The sequence below is a fragment of the Macaca fascicularis genome, chromosome 14 (genome assembly GCF_037993035.2).
Source record: "Macaca fascicularis isolate 582-1 chromosome 14, T2T-MFA8v1.1".
In the NCBI taxonomy this organism is placed as follows: Eukaryota; Metazoa; Chordata; class Mammalia; order Primates; family Cercopithecidae; genus Macaca; species Macaca fascicularis.
In genome coordinates this window covers 53,441,310-53,460,322 of record NC_088388.1, presented here as the reverse complement: position 1 = coordinate 53,460,322, position 19,013 = coordinate 53,441,310, and the positions used below count along the sequence as shown (strand labels likewise).

The following is a 19,013-nucleotide window of genomic DNA, read 5'->3' as shown; positions in this document are numbered from 1 at the left end:
CCTTCTGCCTCAGCCTCCTGAGTAGCTGGGACCGCAGGCACACACCAGCATGCCTGGCTAATTAAAAAACCATTTTTTTTTTAATAGAGACAAGGTCTCACTATGTTGTCCAGGCTAGTCTTGAACTCTTGAGCTCAAGTGATCCTCCTACCTTGGCTTCCCAAAGTGCTGGGATTATAGGTGTAAGCCACCATGCCCAGCTAGAATAAGTCTTGGAAACAGGTAGGGAAAGTCTTACAACTTTGTTTTTCTTAAAAATTAATATGGCTGTTCTAGGTCTTTTGTGTTTTCATACGAATTTTAGAATTAGTTTATCAATTTCTACCAAAGAAGCCTACTGGAATTTTGCTTGTAATTTATAGATCAATTTGGGATAAACTGACACCTGTTTGGTCTTTCAATCCATAAAAATGGTATATCTCTCAATTTATTTAGGTTTCTTTCACTTTAATTTAGAATTTTTTTTTTAGTTTTCAGTGTGTGGATTTTTCACACATATTAAATGTATCTTTTAAGTATTTCATCTTTTTGTTGCCATTGTAAATAAAATTGCTTTCTTAATTTTGCTTTTAAATTGTTTGTTATTAATATGTAGAAGCAAATTAACTTTATATTGACCTTACTAAACTCACTTATTATTGTAATAGCTTTTGAATAGAATTTAACAAGATGATCATGTTGTCTGCCAATAAAGACAGCCTGACATTTTCCTTTCCAGTTTGTATACCTTTTTTTCCATTCTCTTGCCTTATTGCACTGCCTAGGACCTTCTATACAGTGCCGAATAGAAGTAGTGATAGTGAACAGCATGGTCTTTTTTCCAGTATGAAAGAGATTGTATTTCACCATTGAGTATAATGTTTGCTACAGATTTCGTCAGTCCTTTATTAGATCAATAAAATTTCCTTCTATTCCTAGCTTGCTATGAGTTTTAATCATGAGTAATGATAAATGTAAGCAAATGCTTTTTCTGCATCTGTTGGATAATCATATGCTTTTGTTACTTTAGTTAATATGTGCTAAATGACATAATTTTATATGTAACATTTTTGTATTTTTAATCAACAAATCATAGTTTTATATGTGTTTGGGATACATGTGGTATTTTGATGCATATATGTAATATGTCATGATCAGATCAGAGTAATTAAAATATCAATTACGTCAAACATTTATCTCTTCTTTGTCTTAGGAAACTTACAATTCTTCTCTTCTAACTATTTTGAAATTTACTATAAATCATTGTTAACTATAATTTTCCCATTGTACTATCAAATATTATAACTTATTTCTTCTACTAATTGTATTTTGTACCCATTACCCAACTTCTCTTTAGCCTTCCCTCCCCACTTCCACTTCCCTGGTAACCACCGTTTACTCTCTATCTCCATGAGATCCGCTTTGTCATTTTTAGCTCCTGTATAAGTGATAACATGTGATATTTGTCTTTCTGTGCCTGGTTTATTTCACTTAACATAATGACCTTCAGTTTCATCCATGTTGATGCAAATGACAAGATTTTATTTTTTATGGCTGAATAATATTCCATTGTATAGATATATATGCCACATTTTCTTTATTCGTTCATCCATCAATGGACACTTGGGTTGACGCTGTATCTTGGCTATTCTGCTGCAATAAACATGGGAATGTAGATGTCTCTTCAATATACTGATTTCCTTTCTTTGGGTTATATACTCAGCAGTAGGCCTGCTAGATCATATCGTAGTTCTGTTTTTAGTTTTTTGAGAAACTGCCATACTGTTTTTTTCATAATACTTTTACTACTCTACATTCCCACCAACAGTGTTTAAGTAAATGTTCCCCTTTCTCCACATCCTTGCCAGCATTTTTGATTTTTTGGTCTTTTTGATAATAGCCATTCTAACTGGGGTGAGATGATATCTTATCGTGGTTTGAATTTGCATTTCCCTGATGATTAGTGATATTGAGTATTTTTTCATACACTTGTTGGCCACTTGTATGCCTTCTTTTAATAAATATCTATTCAGGTCTTTTGCCCATTTTTTATTTGAATTATTTGTTTGTTTGTTTGTTTTTTGTATTGAGTTGTTTGAGTTTCTTATATATTCTGATTATTAATCCCTTTTCAGATGGATAGTTTGCAAACATTCTTTCTCATTCTTTAGGTTGTCTCTTCATTTTGTTAATTGTTTCCTTTGCTGTACATAGGCTCTTTTGTTTGATATAATCTCAATTACCTATTTTTGCTTTTGTTAGCTGTGCTTTTGAGGTCTTTCCCAGAAAAATCTTTGCCCAGACCAATGTCCTATAGCACTTCTCCAATGTTTTTGTCTAGTAGCTTCATAGTTTCAGGCCTTAAATTCAAGTCTTTAATTCACTTTGAGTTTATTTTTGTATATGGTGAATGGTAGGATCTAGTTTCATTCTTCTGCACATGAATATTGAGTTTTCCCAGCACCATTTATTGAAGAAACTATCTATTCCCCAATGTATGTTCTTGGCACCTTTGTTAAAATGAGTTGACTGTAAGTGTGTGGACTTATTTCTGGGTTCTCTATTCTGTTCCATTGGTCTATGTATCTGTTTTTATGCCAGTACATGCTTCTGGTTACTATAGCTTTGTAATATAATTTGAAATCAAGTAATATGATGCCTCCAGCTTTGTTCTTTTTGCTCAGGAACACTTTAGCTATTTGGGGTCTTTTGTGGTTCTGTACAAATTTTAAGATTTTTTTTTGTATTTCTGTGAAGAATGTCATTGGTATTTTGATAGGGGTTGCATTGAATCTGTAGATGGCTTTGGGTAGTATAGACATTTTAACAATATTCTTCCAATTCATGAGGATGGAACTTCTTTCCATGTTTTGGGTGTCCTCTTCAATTTCTTTCATCAGTGTTTTACAGTGTTTTTTGTAGGGATCTTTCACTTCTTTGGTTAAATTTATTCCTAGGTGGTTTTTTTATTTGTTTGTAGCTGTTGTAAATGGGATTGCTTTCTTGATTTCTTTTTCAGAAAAGAATCTTGATTGGTTGCTCTTAGTGTATAGAAATGCTACTAATTTTTGTATATTGATTTTGTATCCTGCAAATTTACTAAGTTTATCAGTTCTCATAGGGTTTTTGTGTGGAGTCTTTCAGGTTTTCTAAATATAAAATCATGTAATCTGCAAATAAGGATTATTTGACTCCTTCTTTTCCAGTTTGGATGCCACCTATTTCTTTCTCTTGCCTAACTGCTCTGGCTAGGACTATCTAGGTTTTTGAATGTTAAATCATTATTGTGTTCCTGAAATAATCCCAGCTTGGTCATAATGTACTACCTTTTTATGTATCACTGTGTTGAATTTACTAATTATTTTTCAGAGTTTCACACCTGTGTTTATAAATGATGTTGGCTTAAATTTATTTATTTATTTATTTATTTATTTATTGAGACAGAGTATTACTCTGTTGCCCAGGCTGGAGTGCAATGGCACTATCTTGACTCACTGCAACCTCCGCCTCTGGGATTCAAGAGATTCTCCTGCCTTAGCCTTCAGAGTAGCTGGGATTACAGGTACATGCCACCACACCCAGCTAATTTTTGTATTTTTCTTAGAGACAGCGTTTCACCATGTTAGCCAGGCTGATCTCAAACTTCTGACCTGCCTCAGCCTGATCCACCTGCCTCGGCCTCCCAAGGTGCTGGGATTACAGGCCTGAGGCACCACGCCTGGGCAAATTTTTCTTTATATCTTTATCAGGTTTTGGTATTAAGCCTATGCTAGTCTTATAACACAGCTTGAGAGTGTCCTTTTTCTGTTCTCTGGAAGAGCTTTTTATTTTAATACTGGTGACATTTTTACTAAACATTTGGAAACAAATGAAGTCATATAACTAGAACTGTTTTTGTGGAAGGTTTTTAATTATAAATTTAGTCCCTTTAATAGAGAACTAATCAAATTTTCTATTTCTTCTTGTGTTTATTTTGGCAAATTTTGTTTTTCAATGAATTTATTCAACCTAAATTTTTAAATTTATTATTATATAATAGTTTGTATAATAACTTCCTTTAATAATACTCTATAGCACTTTTCATCCCTAATGTTGGTAATTTTTGGTTTCTTCCCATTTTATTCTTAATAATTCTTAATCAATTTTGTATTTTTAGAGTCAAATTTTCACTTTGTTAATTTTCTGTTTTATTTCTGCTTTATCTTTATTGTCTTTCATAATCTGTTCTTATCTTCATTATTTGCTTCCTTTTACGTTCTTTAGGTTCAATTGTGGTTCTTTTTCTAGCTTCTTGAAATGGATCTTAGAATATTTCTCAACTTTTTTTCTTTTTTTTGCATGATGTGTGCTTTATGTAAGGCTCTAAATTTCTCTCTAATTACTACCTTAACCACATCCCAGTCATTCTGTTATGACACACTTTTATCATCAGTCAGTTTAAATTTATTTATATTTCTTCTTTGATCCATAGGATGTTTAGAAAAATATTACTTAATTTTGTCAAGTCCAAGAGAAAACTTCCCCCCACCCTCTGAAAGGTTGCTGAAAATCACCAACAAAAGACAGTTTAACAAGAGAAAAGGCATACAAATTTATTTGATCATAGTTTTATGTGACATGAGAGTCTTCAGAATTCAGACCCAAAGATAGAGGGAAACTGTTCATTTTTATGCTTAGGTTCAACAAAATATGGATAGTCATGAAGAAATATAATTGGACAAAAAGAGTAAAATCTTATGCTAATAGACTGGGGAAACCCAGCAAGGCCTGTCTCTTCAGATCCTTCTTGGCCTCTCCATACAGCATTCCTTCATTTGGGGTATGGGGCAGGATCTTCTCTGGAATAGGAGTCTTAAGATCTAGAGTCAAACAAGGCAAGTCAGATCATTTCTTTATGGCCAGTTTTTACACAGAAATGTGGGTAGAAAGTTAGAGTAATATTTTTAGATTGTATGTCTGGCTTTGAGGGAAAGGGGTTCTGGGAGTCTAGTTTCTATGGATAGCCGCGGGGAGAGAATGAGAGGCCAGGAGGGCAGGAGAAGGTCAGAGAAAGCTGCTTCTGAGACCCTACAATTTCTATGTTATTGTATTGATTTCTAGCTTAATTCCACTTTTATCCAAAGACATACTGTGTGTGACTTAAGTCCTTTGAGATTTATTGATACTTGCTTTATAGCTTGACATATAATCAATTTAATAAATGTTTCTTATGTACTTCAAATAATACATATGTGTGTATGTACATAGATATTAATATATATTCTCTAGTTATTGGATGTGATATTCTATATTTGCTTATCAATTAGGTCAAATTTATTAATAGTGTTTAGTCATATCTTCTATATCCTTACTGATTTTTTTCTTTTATCTGGATTTTTTTGTCACTTGCTAAGAGAGCTTTGTTTAAAATAGCTAACAATGGTTGAGGGGCTTGACTGTTTCTCTTTTTGGTTCGATAAGTTTTTGCTTTATATAGTTTGAGGCTATGCTGTTAGGTATGTACACATTTATGATTGTTATAGTATACTTTTGAATTGATGCTTTGATAATCATTAAATGTCCCTTATTTTTGTTATCTTTCTGGCCTTAATGTCTCGGTCTGATTTTTTTTTTTTTTTTGGATAGCTATACAAACTTTCTTTTGGTTTGTTTTTCACATGATATCCCTTTTTCCTTCTTTTTACTTTAATGTTACTGTATTATTATATTTAAAGTGTCTGTCTTATAAGCAACTTATAGTTTGGGTTTTTGAAAATGCAATTTGATGGTCTCTGTCTTTTATTGTGAATATTTAGTCTACTTACAGTTAACATAATTACTGATATATTTGGGTTTAAATCTATCAGTTTACTGTTTGTTTTTCATTTGTCTCATCTGACTTGTTCATTTTTTCTCTTTTCTTGCTTTATTTTTAATTAATCTGGTATTTTAAAATTCAATTTCTTCTCTTTTACTTATTGTTTATGTAATACATAGTATATAGTACCTGTAATTATGTATACTTTGTTCATTATTATTTTGACGGTTACCCAAGAGACTATAATGTTAATTGATAATTAAAATGAATCTATATTAATTCTCTTATCTCCTTCTGGATAACCTAAGACTTTAGAAAACTTTAAACTCCGTTTACCTTCTTTCAACTTTTGTGTGATTACTGTCATATATTTTAATTCAATACATCTTTTAAACCCATAGACATTATGATTATGGTTTGAAACAGTCCTGAATGTGCATGGATTCATGCACATTTTCTATTTTACTGGTTCTTCATCTTTTTCTGCATCACTATACTTTCATCTTAGATTGGTTTTCTTCTGCTTGGAGAACTCCCCATGGCATTCCTTTTAGTGTGAGTATGCTGAGGATAATTCTGCCAGGTTTTGTTTGAAAACATTTCACTTTTGCCTTTGTTTTTAAAGGATATTTCTTTAGAATATAGACTGCAAGTTGTAGGCATTGTCTTTCATCATTTGATGATACATGCCATTGTTCGTAGCTTCCATTGTTTCTCTTCAAAGTCAACTGTCAGTCTTATTTTTACTACTTTGAAATTAATTCATATTTGTTAGCGTCTTACAGTATGGTTAAATCATTGATTTTAAACCTTTCTTCTGTTCTAGTATAAACAATGTAAAGCAATGCATTTGCCTCTGGGCACTGCTTTAGCTGAATCCTACAAATTCTAATATGTTGTGTTTTCATTCCGTTCAAGTTCTTAATTTTCTTTGTAGTCTGGGTGACAGAGTAAGACTCTGTCTCAAAAATACATTGTTTTAATTTTATTTGTGATTTCTTTTTTTGACCTATGGGTTATTTAGAAGTGTGTTATTTAATTCTCAAATATTTTGTAGATATTCTAGAGTATCTTTCAGTTATTAATTTCTAATTTCTACTTTGTCTTGTGGTCAGATAACATGGTTTTTATTATTTCAATCTCCTTAGAACTTTATCAAGATTGTTTTAAAGCCCAGGATATAGTCTAACTTAGGAAATGTTTCCTGTGCCCTTTCAAATCATCTGTTGCTGTTTGGTGAAGTGTTCTATGATGTGAAATAGGTTAAGTTGTTTAATAGTGTATGCAAGTCACATACTTTTACTTTTGTGTACTTATTCTTTCAATTTCCAAGAGAAAAGAGTTAATACCCCTTAGCTATAATTTTTGAATTGCCTATTTTTCTTTTCAGTTTGGTTCATTTTTGCTTCATGTATTTTGGAGCTCTGTAATTAATTAATATTTAATTAAGCATGTCTATATTTTGTTTCTTTAATTAATCAAGTGCACACATATTTAAAATTGTTTCATTTTCTTAATAGGTTTACCTTTTATTATAGAATGTCCCTCTTTATCTTTGTTAATATTCCTGGTCCCCAAGTTACTTTGATACAGTCACATGATCTTTCTTATTGATTTGAGTTATCACACTCTAGTTTTTTTAAATTTTTACTTTAATTTCTCTTTATATTTAAAACGAATTTATTACTGACAATATATAGCAAGTTCTTGCTTTTTTAAAATCCAGTCTGACAATATCTTTTTAGTTGCAATGCTTCAACTGTATATATTTAGTGAAAATGTTGACAGTAATTGTTTCGATCCATGAACATGAGATATCTTTTGATTTCTTTGTGTCTTCTTCAATTTCTTTTATTAATGTTTTATGATTTTCAATGTATAGGTCTTTCACCTCCTTGGTTAAATTTATTCCTAGGTGGGTTTTTTTTGAAGTTATTATAAATGAGATTTTTTTCATTCTTTTTCAGATAGTTTGTTGTTAGTGTATAGAAATGCTCCTAATTTTCCTATGTTAATTTTGTATACTGCAACTTTACTGATTTATTATAATAGTTTTTTTGGTGGAGTTCTTGAGCACATTTATGATAGCTATTTCAAAATTCTCATCTGCTAATTCCATCATATCGGTCATTTCTGGGTCTGTTTTATTGACGAATTTTTCTCTTGATTATCAGACTTGTCATGCTGTTTTACATATCTCGTAATTGTTTACCAGCTGCCAGACTTTGAATGTTACATTGTAGCATGTCTATATTTTCTTTAATTAAGGAATTAAATAGGCAATAAAGAATATTTGGCAGGCAGTAGGGTAACTTGCAGATGACTTGTTTTCCTTTCAAGCCTTGCTTTTATGCTTTGTTCAGGTGAATCTATAATAATCTTTACTCTAGGGCTAATTCATTCCCTGTAATTTTTCTGTGGTCTCTATCAATGCCTCAAATTTTTGTTCTACCCTGGCTAGGAAGAACTTGAACATCTCCCAGTCCTATAAAAGCTTTCAAGATTGTTTAGCCTACAACTTCCCAGCAACTATTTGCCTAACCTCATAGAGTTTCTCTCTATGTATCTATAGTTTACTATAAGCAATAGACTCGAGGGGATTTCTATGCTTAGGTGTGAATTTCTTCTTTAAATAGCTCCCTCTTCTCCAATACTCTGCCCCACATATTCCAGCTGTTTCAGCCTGCCCAAACTTTCATCTGTCTTTTCAACTCAATGAATCTGTTATGCTTTATTTAGTTTCTTCTTACCTGTACTGTGATCTGGAAAGACCCTCTAAGCAGAAAGCTACTGTGATTGTAGGATTTTCCTCATTTGCTTCTGTTCTTGCCTTTATCACAGTTCTGCACTGCACTGCATAGTTGTCCAATGCCTGAAAATAGATGCTTCATGTATTTTGTCTTAATTTTCAGTGCTTTGTGTTGGGAGATGAATTCCAGAATCAGTCATTCTAACACAGCCAGAATGGAACAATGCTGCAAAGTCTTTAAGATTTTACAAATGAAAAGTATACTAGGCCAGGTGCGGTGGCTAACACTTACAATCCCAGCACTTTGGGAGGCCAAGGCAAGTGGATTACTGAAATCAGGAGTTCGAAACCAGCCTGGCCAACATGGTGAAACCCCATCTCTACTAAAAATACAAAAATTAGCTGGGCATGTTGGTGGGCGCCTGTATCCCAGCTGCTCAGGAGGCTGAGGCATGAGAATCACTTGAACCTGGGAGGCAGAGGTTGCAGTGAGCCCAGATCACGCCACTACACTCCAGCCTGGGTGACAGAGCAAGACTCCGTCTCAAAAAAAGAAAAACAAAAAAGTACTAGAATGTTTGGTTCTGTGATGGAGAGGGTAACAAGAAAAAGACTCAGTGGCAACTATGTAACTTCTTTCTTGCCAGAAGTTTAAGAAATGCATTATCTTTGGAAGCATTTTCTCCTCACTTTCAAAAAGAAATTTCAATGGAAATATTTGTTTTTTGAAAGTTAGAAGAAGTTTCAACTTTAGGTTTATATTTCTTCCATAAAAAACGGATAACTAGGCAGTTTTCTAATGTTGCAGTATTGTTATGTTAGATCAGTGATGATGATCAAGTGGTTCCTGCTGCTCTTGCTGCTGCCAACCATAAGAACATTTACTTTGGCACTGCTAATATACCAGGCATTGTGCTAGGCACTTTACACTGATTATCTTCACCCTTCCACAACAATTCTGCAAGTTAGAAATAATGATCCTGAGAAACTCAAAGAGGTAAAATTATTTCCTCAAGGTCATACGCTAAGAAGTGAACACTCAGTGGCTGAATTACTCAGTGGTCATTTAGTGGCTAGAATTGGGAAACAATCTCAGCTCATCCATAGCAATGCTTCCTCCCGTTATTATACTGCTCTCTGATTCTATCTTTACCTTAGCTTTCCATCTGGCAAATTAAACTAGAAAACAGCAAACGCCCTCCCTAGAGAGATTATATTATTATATAGATGTTTTGCATTATTTTGCTTTGAATAACAACGTATGTAAATGTGCTCCTGGAGACTAAAATACCCTTATTTTGTCAAACTTGGCCTCTCTCACTAGGGTGAATTGTTGAAAATTTTAGGGAGGAAAAGACAGGCTGGAGAGAATGTTAGTTGACTTGGAGATGCTTCTCCTTTCCTCCGACCCAACGCCTATTTCTATTCAGACATAAGCAGCCACAGCAAAGTAAAGATTAGTCAATTTCCTATCGTGGAGTCCTAGCTGGTCCTGATATTCAGTGATCAGAGTAAGTTAATCTAGCTATTACTCATCAACTCTGCATCATGTTGATGTGTAGGGGCAGATGTTCTTGCTGAGAAGAATAAAAGCCTCCTGTGGCACCTGGAACACCTTATCACACATGGTCTCTGGCCGCATCACAGAGTGATTCTAGTTAACCTGGGCACTTTGCTGCCTCTAACCATTTACCTCTTGTTCAGAGGTTGGCATATCTCCTCGACTTCAGCTCTCCCTTGGGCCCTGTATTGTTGAGCCATCCCTATCTGAAACTGCCTTTCCTGGCATTTGAATCACCACTTCGATGATGTGATAATATCTGCAAGTTGGGAAAATAAAAATGGCATTTGTTTGGCCATAATTAATGAAATATTTATGTTGCATGAGACTATGTGATAAAACCTTAGGCTTAGAGTCCTTTTGCTTCTGATTACATTTGGGTTTTTTTTTCTATGACCAGACATTCTGACGCCAGCTCTTTTACACTGAGCAGATGTCATGTAGTAAAAATGGGTGCCAGATGCTGTGAGCCGCAGAAGGGCGGTTTGTTTAAGAGCTGGCTCCAACTTTTTTGCATTCAATTACTCTGCAGAACGAACCTTACACAAGCATTTAGGTAACTCAACTAACTTCAGACATGCATTTTAATAATAGATTTTATCTCTGAATGCATTCTGAGCAACACACCATATAAATGGTGTTTAAGGAATTAATTGATTTCTGCATAATACCTTGGCTTTTTTTTTTTTTTTTTTTTTTTTTTAATGTGAAAAGAGAGCTGCAAAGCTCTTGGCAGGGACCCAGAAATGTAATTAACATGGAGGGCCAAATTTTCAGTTGCCCTTAGGTACTGTTGCCTCATGCTCACGGCAGGTGCAGTGAGGGGAGGGCAGGGAGGAAGGGAATGAGAGTAAGGGGGGAGGAGGAAGCAGCAGCTTTGGTTCATAAAGCAGGAAATGAAGCTAGCAGTTCATTGAGTTTTTCTGTTCCCATTTCAGACTCCAAGAACTTTCCCCTCAGAGCACAGGTAACAGAGGCTTCCTCTTCTGCCTCTTCAACCTCCTCCTCCTCTGCAGATGAAGAATTTGATCCCCAGCTTTCCTTGCAGTCAAAGGTAACAACACTTGACCAGCCAAAGAGGGCCTTGGCTGGTGGGGACTGCTTACCATCCAGATTTCAGAACCAATGTGGGCTCCAGCTGCAGTGGTTTTGTTAAGAGGATCATGTTTCATTGCATCTGACAGGGTGCTCTCTTTACCTTGAACACCCAAAGAATTATCTCCTTTAAAAAACAAAGCTTGTAGAAGTTTGCCTTTCTCAGACCCAAATTGGAGGGAAAAAAAAAAAAAAGACATATTTACTTGAAACCATTTGGTGACGGCAGCTCTTAAAGTGGGTTTAATATGTGGTCCGACAAGCAAACCATCGAAAACATTACAACAAGCAGATGCATATTTCCCTGGGGGAAGCACAGCTTCATTTAAGAAGCACTAGAGGCAGATTGCATGGAAAATGTTATGTTTATTCTAATCAGAAATATGAAATGAACCATGCAGTTTCATCTAGACATGGATACTCCAAGGATCCCTGCTGTGGAAGGGACAAGCCCCGTGCCAGCTGGGGAGACGATTGACTTCTTTTCTCAATGAACATGAATGTTTTTGGAGAACTCTTTAAACAACTCTCATATCTGTAGATTAAAAAACACAAACATTGTATATGTCTATGAATGTGTCTGTCTGTCACATACACAGAGACAGACGTCCCATAACCAAAGCCCACCATTATTTTCTTTATCCACTGAAGCTGGAGCATTTTCACTGAGACAGTAGAGTACTTGGTGGGGCAGGTGGGGGCAGGGGTTACTGAGTGGTTGGACCCAAAATGCTTCCCGGGTAGAAAGAGAAGCAGTTCACCGCTCTGGTAGTGTTTATTTTTTGGAGTAGTGAGGATCTGGGGAGGGAGGAGGAGAACCAAATTTATTTACTTACCCTCAACTTTTCCATATCTGGCATTAGGAGCTTTGGCATCATCTCAAGTCACTCTGGGGTTCCAACTCCCCATGGCCCAGTTTGAAGCAAGGCAGGAGGGATCTGGGATGTGTAGGGGGGAAGGGGAGGAGAGAGGAAGAGAGAGGGAGGGAGAAGACAGACAGACAGAGAGAGAGTTGAGAGAGAAAGATGTGTGAATTTCTCATTTCTAACAATGGTGTCCCTAATTAATTCAGTATTCAACACAAATGAATTATGTGTGTGTTGTGTTGATTTCTGTGGTTTTCTTACTGCCCCTCTCATCCCCTTGAATGACCCTGAGTTAATTCTATATTCCAATTAGGCAGAGATCCCAGCCCCAGCCATCTTGACACTCACAGAGAATAAAAGAATAGAATGGCCCAAACATATTGAAATAGCAAGACTGTGGTATCTAGGACCAGTCTCAAAATAGCTCCTTGTTGTCCTGCTGGCCCAGAACAGAGCCCGCCATCACGTCAGCTTGCCAGGTGGTAAAGCATGCCTGCTTCACCTGGCTTCTGACCTGGCCCACTCTTACACGAAGGGAAGCTGGCAAGAAGATTTCTTTTTTCCCACCTCTCGAGGGCTCACACTGAAGGAATGAGAGGAGGTTTTCGTCCTCTGGTTTCTTTGTCTCTTCTGTCCCATACAGGTGTGTCCCCAGTCAGGTGACACAGAGCCCATGACAGCTCAAATGAACCTTTGCACAGGAAACTGGAGGTAGAATGTGTCCTCTCAGCCTCTGCCCTTTGCTTGACCCTTGTTCCCCACTGCCTTTCCTCCCACACCACCATCCAGATCTAAGAGACTACGGCAGGAAAAGACACAGCAGCTTGTCTTTGATTCTGCCAGGTTTCTGCTTCTTTTCTTCCATCGCCCTTCGCGTCTTTCCCTCTCTTCGTCATCACCATCAGTGAGGATATAAGAACCATGCCTTGTATATGTAAGACTGTGTGAGTGTTTATTAATGAAGCATCCTTCTTTTCTGTATCAGCAACTTTTTAATAAAAGGCAACAAATGACTTTCTTTCCTCTTCTAGGTTCTGTTTTGCTGACTCTTGATAAAACAGTCAGAGTTTGATAGCTTTGCTGCTCAGAAGCACTAACACCACATGATGCTGTTGAAGCAATTCCCCCCACCTTTCGCCTGGGAACTGCATTCAGTGGTCTTTATTTGGGGGGGGGGGGCATTGGCATTTCTTTTCTATAGTCCCACTTTAGAGTAGGTCCTTGTTGTGTCTAAATGGTATGTGGCACAAGGAAAGGCAGTATAGACTTAATGAGATGTGGATACTAGATTCAGGCTACCTGTGCCTAACTCCTGGCTCTGCCTATTAATAATTGCATCATCTTGTATAAGTTAATTTCCTCTCTGAGTTTTTTTTTCCTTACCTGTAAAGTAAGTGCAATTTGAGGAATAAATGGGATGATGCGTGTGAAATAATTAGTACAGTGTCTGGCATATAGCATTTAGTAAATGTGAGGATTTATTACATAGGTTAGTATAATGGAAGCTCAAGGGGCACTTGGTAATAAATGAACTGACTCCATATAGACTAAGTTAGACAATCTCTGGATGACAGTTACCATTAATCCCCACCACCTCTCCTCTAGAGACTTTCCAGAAAGATCCTAGCTGCCCCATGAAGAATCCCCCATGCAAAAGGTCTGGAATCCCCATTCATAGTGATTGGCATTCAATCTGGTAGTCATCTCCTGTAAACAAGGATGATATGATATGGAATAATTTGAGTTCTGAGAGTAAAATTTTCTTCCAAGGATGAAGAAGATCTTTAGGATTTCAGGTCCTAAGGAGAATTCCAGAAAAATAGCCTGTAGGCACCAAGCTAGCTGCAACAATTTTTGAATTTCATAGTTATTTCTTCCAGCATTAAAAAGAAATGTCTAGCATGCTCTAATCCTCATCCTAGTATACGGAAAGTTGACGTGTATGCTCAGAGAAGGCACACGGAGTAAAAATAGCGCAATTTGAACATTTATTTTGTAGATACAGAATGTGTGTATAATATATACTCCTACACACAAAATCATAATAGATTTTAGTAAAAAGTGATAATCATGCTAATTTAAAATATAATAATATAGGTGTGCTAATAATAATAATAAAAATCATGCTCTTAGCATTTACTGAGTGTTCATCCCATGTCTCTTTCAGGTATTCTCCAAAAGGCTTAGCCTTGTTATTTCATTTAGTCCTTAGTATATCCCTACAAAGGCACTAAATTCTTCTCGTTACTCTAAAGAGGGCACTGAAGTTCAGAATGTTGTGTGACATTCTGAAGCTCACACATCTCAGTTGGGATTGGATGCCAGCTTTGCCTGTCTTGTGGTCCCAGTGCTCAACCATTAGTCTCTGCTATTTCTCCTGTCAGAAGTGTCTCCTGAACTTTCCAGTATGTGGAATTAGCCACACCATCACTTCTCTTTTCTCTTTTGTCTAAAACCTGGAAGTGACACTATCAAGATCTAGACTTCTACTTTATATGCGTCAATTTTTTAAAAAAAGTTTTAACAAGCACAGGTACACACACAACCTGGTGACAGTAATGCTATAATTGTATAAACAAAGTGAGGTAGGGAAGAGAAGCAATATCATGCTTCCCTCAAGCCAAAAAACATTTTCATTGGAATGATACATTTCTCCATTTCCAGGTTTAATTAGCCACTGTAGACTCAACCTAAGCACTATTTAAAGTTGTTAACTGGTTTTCATGTAGTGAAAGAGAGCATGTGTGTGTATAACTGTCTGCTTGCCTGCCTGTCTCTCTCTCCCAAGCCTCTCATCCCTAGGCCATATTGTAGCACCCCTGTAAAGTATAATTCTTGTGTCATTCCTTCTCTCAGCTGAACCCAGACAGTATTCTATTATAGCAATTCCCAGCTACAGACCTACACATAGACTTCCTCCCAATACACACATAGCAGCTTCCCAGTCCAGAACCTACTAGCAACATGTGGCTACTTAAATTTACATTTAAGTTCATTAAAATTGAATAAAATTTAAAATTCAATTTCTAATCCACACTCACTTCAAGTGTCCACTAGCCACCTGGGGCTAGTGGTTTCTGTATTTTAGACAGCACAGCTATAGGTTATTTCTATCATTGCATAGAGTTCTACCAGATGTCATTATTTTAGAAGGTAAGCAGTGGCTAGGAATCATTAGTTGGAGAGGGCAGAAGCCTATAATGATACATTGTAAATTTCAACCCCATTTTTCTCTGACATAATTTTTTTCTCTATTGGTTTTCATAGGAGAAGAAGACACTTAGAAGAAGAAAGAAGCTAGAAAAAGCAATGAAGCAGATGGTTAAGCAAGAAGAATTGAAAAGGCTCTATAAGGCTCAGGTCAGTAAATAAACTGGAGATGAGTGAGTGGGCCTGGGTCCAGGATTCTGGGACTCTGGATGGGAAAGAGGTTTGAGAGTCTGCATTGTATTAGGGAAAGCAGGCTGGAGAAAGGTCAGTCTTGTTCTCTGAGGGACCAGATTTGTGGGTGTTTTAAAGAGGCTCTGGCTTAGTCTCAGTAAGACTCTGGGTCCTGGAGAGCCCGCATGTTAATCCAGCCTATTCTCAGCCACCCCTCCATCTGCAGACATGTGAGGCTGGAACAAGAGCCAACGCATGGCCTTGGGAGTCATCCCTGACGGCCACATAGCAGTGACCTTAGTTTTGTCCTCTGTGAGGACAGAAACCTTCCACCAACTCCCTGACAGTGTCTTTACTAAACTGGCAGCTATTAAGGGCTGTCTCCATTTCAAGATTAGTTGAAATCATAAGTATCTAGCATTCCAGTACAGATTTCCTGGCCTGATTGCTGACTTTGAACACTTCCGCCCAAGTTGCTCAGCCACAACTCCATCACAGACAAGCAAAATGAAGCAGAAAGTCAAAGCATCCTCCATCTCTCTGAGGAACCCAAGCCTAGTCTTGAACAAGGGTTGGATTTTAGGATATACAGACTTAGAATGACCACTCATGTTAATCCAGTATACCCTCACATCCCTTTCTCCACTTAATCCCTTTATCTGGCTAATAATCCTACACATCAATTGAATGATAATTGATATCATTCAATCCACCCTCCTTTCCCCTTCCCCATGGCTGGCTTGGGAGCCACCTCTTTCACCTAGCGAATGGGGAAAGGTCACTTCTGTCCACTTGCAACCTCTAAAACAGGTTTCCTTGAAACACTGCAACTTTTCCTTCCAAGAACAAGACAAGTCTTATGATATTGATTGGCAAACTAGGCAATGCCTCTTCCTTGTATTTTCATCACAGAAAGTTATGATAAGAGAGGAATTACAATGGCCTTTTGAATCCTGCTGGCACCCATAGCAGCCATTTTGAATCTCTGAGACTTTCATCCTTAGTTGTTTTTTGTTTTATTTTTTGAGACAGAGTCTTGCTCTGTTGCCCAGGCTGGAGTGCAGTGGTGTGATCTCAGCTCACTGCAACCTCTGCCTCCTGGGTTCAAGTTATTCTCTCGCCTCATACTCCCAAGTAGCTGGGATTACAGATGCCTACCACAGTGCCCAGCTAATTTTTGTATTTTTAGTAGAGATGGGTTTTCACCATGTTGGCTAGGCTGGTCTCAAACTCCTGAGCTCAAGTGATCCTCCCACCTCAGCTTCCCAAAATGCTGAGATTACTGGTGTGAGCCACCATGTCCAGCCTCATGCTTAGTTTCTAAAGAATGACCACTGTATTCATCTGCTTGGGCTGCCATAACAAAGTACCATGGACCGAGTGGCTTAAACAATAAAAACTCATTTTCCTCACGTTCTGGAGCCGAGAAGTCCAAGATCAAGGTGCTGGCAGGTTTGACACCTGGTAAGGCCTCTCTTCCTGGCTTGTAGACAGCTGCTTTCTTCACATGTCCTCACATGGTCTTTCTGTGAGTTCACATGAGCAGAGAAAAATATCTCTGGTGTCTTTTCCTCTTGTAAGGACATCAGCTGCATTGGATTAGGGTCCCAGCCCTGTGACTCCATTTCACCTTGATTACCTCCTTAAAGGCCTTATCTCCAAATATAGTCACACTGGGGGTGTGACAAACATATATCTTTGGGGTGGGACACAATTTAGTCTCTAAGAACCAGATAGCTGTAACTGCACAATGATCATTAATAAAACCATTTAGGTGCTTCCTTTCTTTAGCAATTCTACAGCATGCCAGCAAGAGATGGATTTATAAAGATGTAATTGTCTTTAAGGGAGAGACAGGAAGAGGGCATGAAATTACGAATTATTTTAAGTAGACTTTCCATCTATTTCAGATATTATGTTGGGACTTAAGCACTCATAGCTGGGACAAGAAGAGCCAGGTGGTTGCACAGGCCCCACCCCTCCCTGCTTGGGTCTCTTTCCAGGGTTGGAGGGGTCTCGGCTGCTGTACTTGTGATTCCAGGGAAGATTTAGAAAGATGTGGGGTTAAGGAAGAAGGGAGTGAGACAGAGTAAAGTAAAACAGAGAAGGAACACAGGCATTCTGCCTGCCCAAACAACTGACAGTTCCTTGAATATACCTGTTCTGCCAGGTGCAAAGTCTGTTCTGCCAAGGGATATGCCTTTTGACAGCATGGTATTTGAAAGCAGAGAAAATGGATGGGGATGAACAAAATTTATATAGAAATGGCTTTTCCCTACTTTCCTTTGTAATATACACAGGAGATTAATAGTAAGGAAAATAAATATGTAAATGGAAACACAGTCATGACCCCAGACCTTAACAGGTGTCTATAATGAACCTAAGGAGAGGATGATGTCATCCCTAACAAGTTAAACATCTTGTGTCTCACCTTAACAACCTGCTAGTAACAAAGCCACAGTACACTTCCACAATGAAAGAACGCTGGGCATCTGCCCATGGTGCAATGAAAGAACAGGTACAATTTGTAGCTAAGGACAGGAGCAGGACAATCGAAAACAGGAGCATGAAACCCCGAGAGCTGGCCCAGTTCTCTTTCTCCAGACTGACTCCTTGGGAGGTATAGGCTGGTTCTTCTTGGGAAAAATAGATTATGCAAGTACCATGTTTGCCCCCGGACCCCCTGCCCTGCTCTGAACAGTGGCTGCAGCTCCAATCATTATGCCATGGCCATAGTCGGGCTGTTGGCTCCCAGGAGGCCAGGAGCCATGATGACTGCTCACCTCACCCAACAACCTCTATCTTGGAGGACATCTGTGATTGGCCTTGTCTAAGGAGACTGTTTTAATGTCTACTTAGGGGCCAGTTGAACATACACACAGATTCCTTGCTTTATGTTGCATGCTAAGGAAGGGAAACATCAGGGTATAGTTGTCTGGGATTCAGAGGTCCTTGCCTAGTTACTCAAGGCAGGACCATCACAAGTGAAAGGGACTCTTTCTCTTGGAAAGTAATTGACAGAATCGGCCCCTCTTGGGACTCTATGTGGAAAGTCCTTGTGTGACATCTGATCCTGGTGTTGCAGGCCATCCAGAGGCAGCTGGAGGAGGTGGAGGAGCTGCAGAGGGCTTCTGAGATCCAGGGTGTGAGGCTGGAGAAGGCGTTGCGAGGAGAAGCAGGTACGGCATCCCAGCAGATCCAGAGCAGTGGGCGTGGTCTGAGAATAGTACTAGTCTAACCATCTGAGGAAAACAGACCTTGTCACCTGCTGGGGAGCTGTTAGCATGGACATATGGTGCTAAATCCACAACTGCTGCACACTTTAAACATCAAACTATTGCTTCTCAGCCTTTTGGCCAAGATCAAATGTAAAAATCAAACTAGTGGCCCAATTTGAAATTCCCAGGAGCATTGGTCAGCCCGTGGACCTTGTAACTGTGCTTCTGTTCAGCCCTACCTCTCCACTGGCTAACACGAATGTTCTTTGTAATTCAGGGATTAAAATAAATTCAGGAGAAATATATGGGTATTGGAGCAGTGTTGGTAGTAATTCAAAGCCCAGAGTGAGTCAATGTCCTGGTTTTT

The 19,013-nt window shown here is 37.8% G+C and overlaps 1 protein-coding gene across 1 annotated transcript in view; it reads left to right on the top strand.

Moving 5' to 3' along the window:
- The window catches only part of MICAL2 (microtubule associated monooxygenase, calponin and LIM domain containing 2), a 272,353-nt gene that overhangs the window by 225,094 nt on the left and 28,246 nt on the right, over positions 1–19,013 (top strand). Inside the window, exons 31-33 of the mRNA XM_074014283.1 lie at positions 11,025–11,140; positions 15,315–15,407; positions 18,514–18,607. Coding sequence (XP_073870384.1) covers positions 11,025–11,140; positions 15,315–15,407; positions 18,514–18,607 — 303 coding nt within the window. The remainder of the gene's footprint in view (positions 1–11,024; positions 11,141–15,314; positions 15,408–18,513; positions 18,608–19,013) is intronic.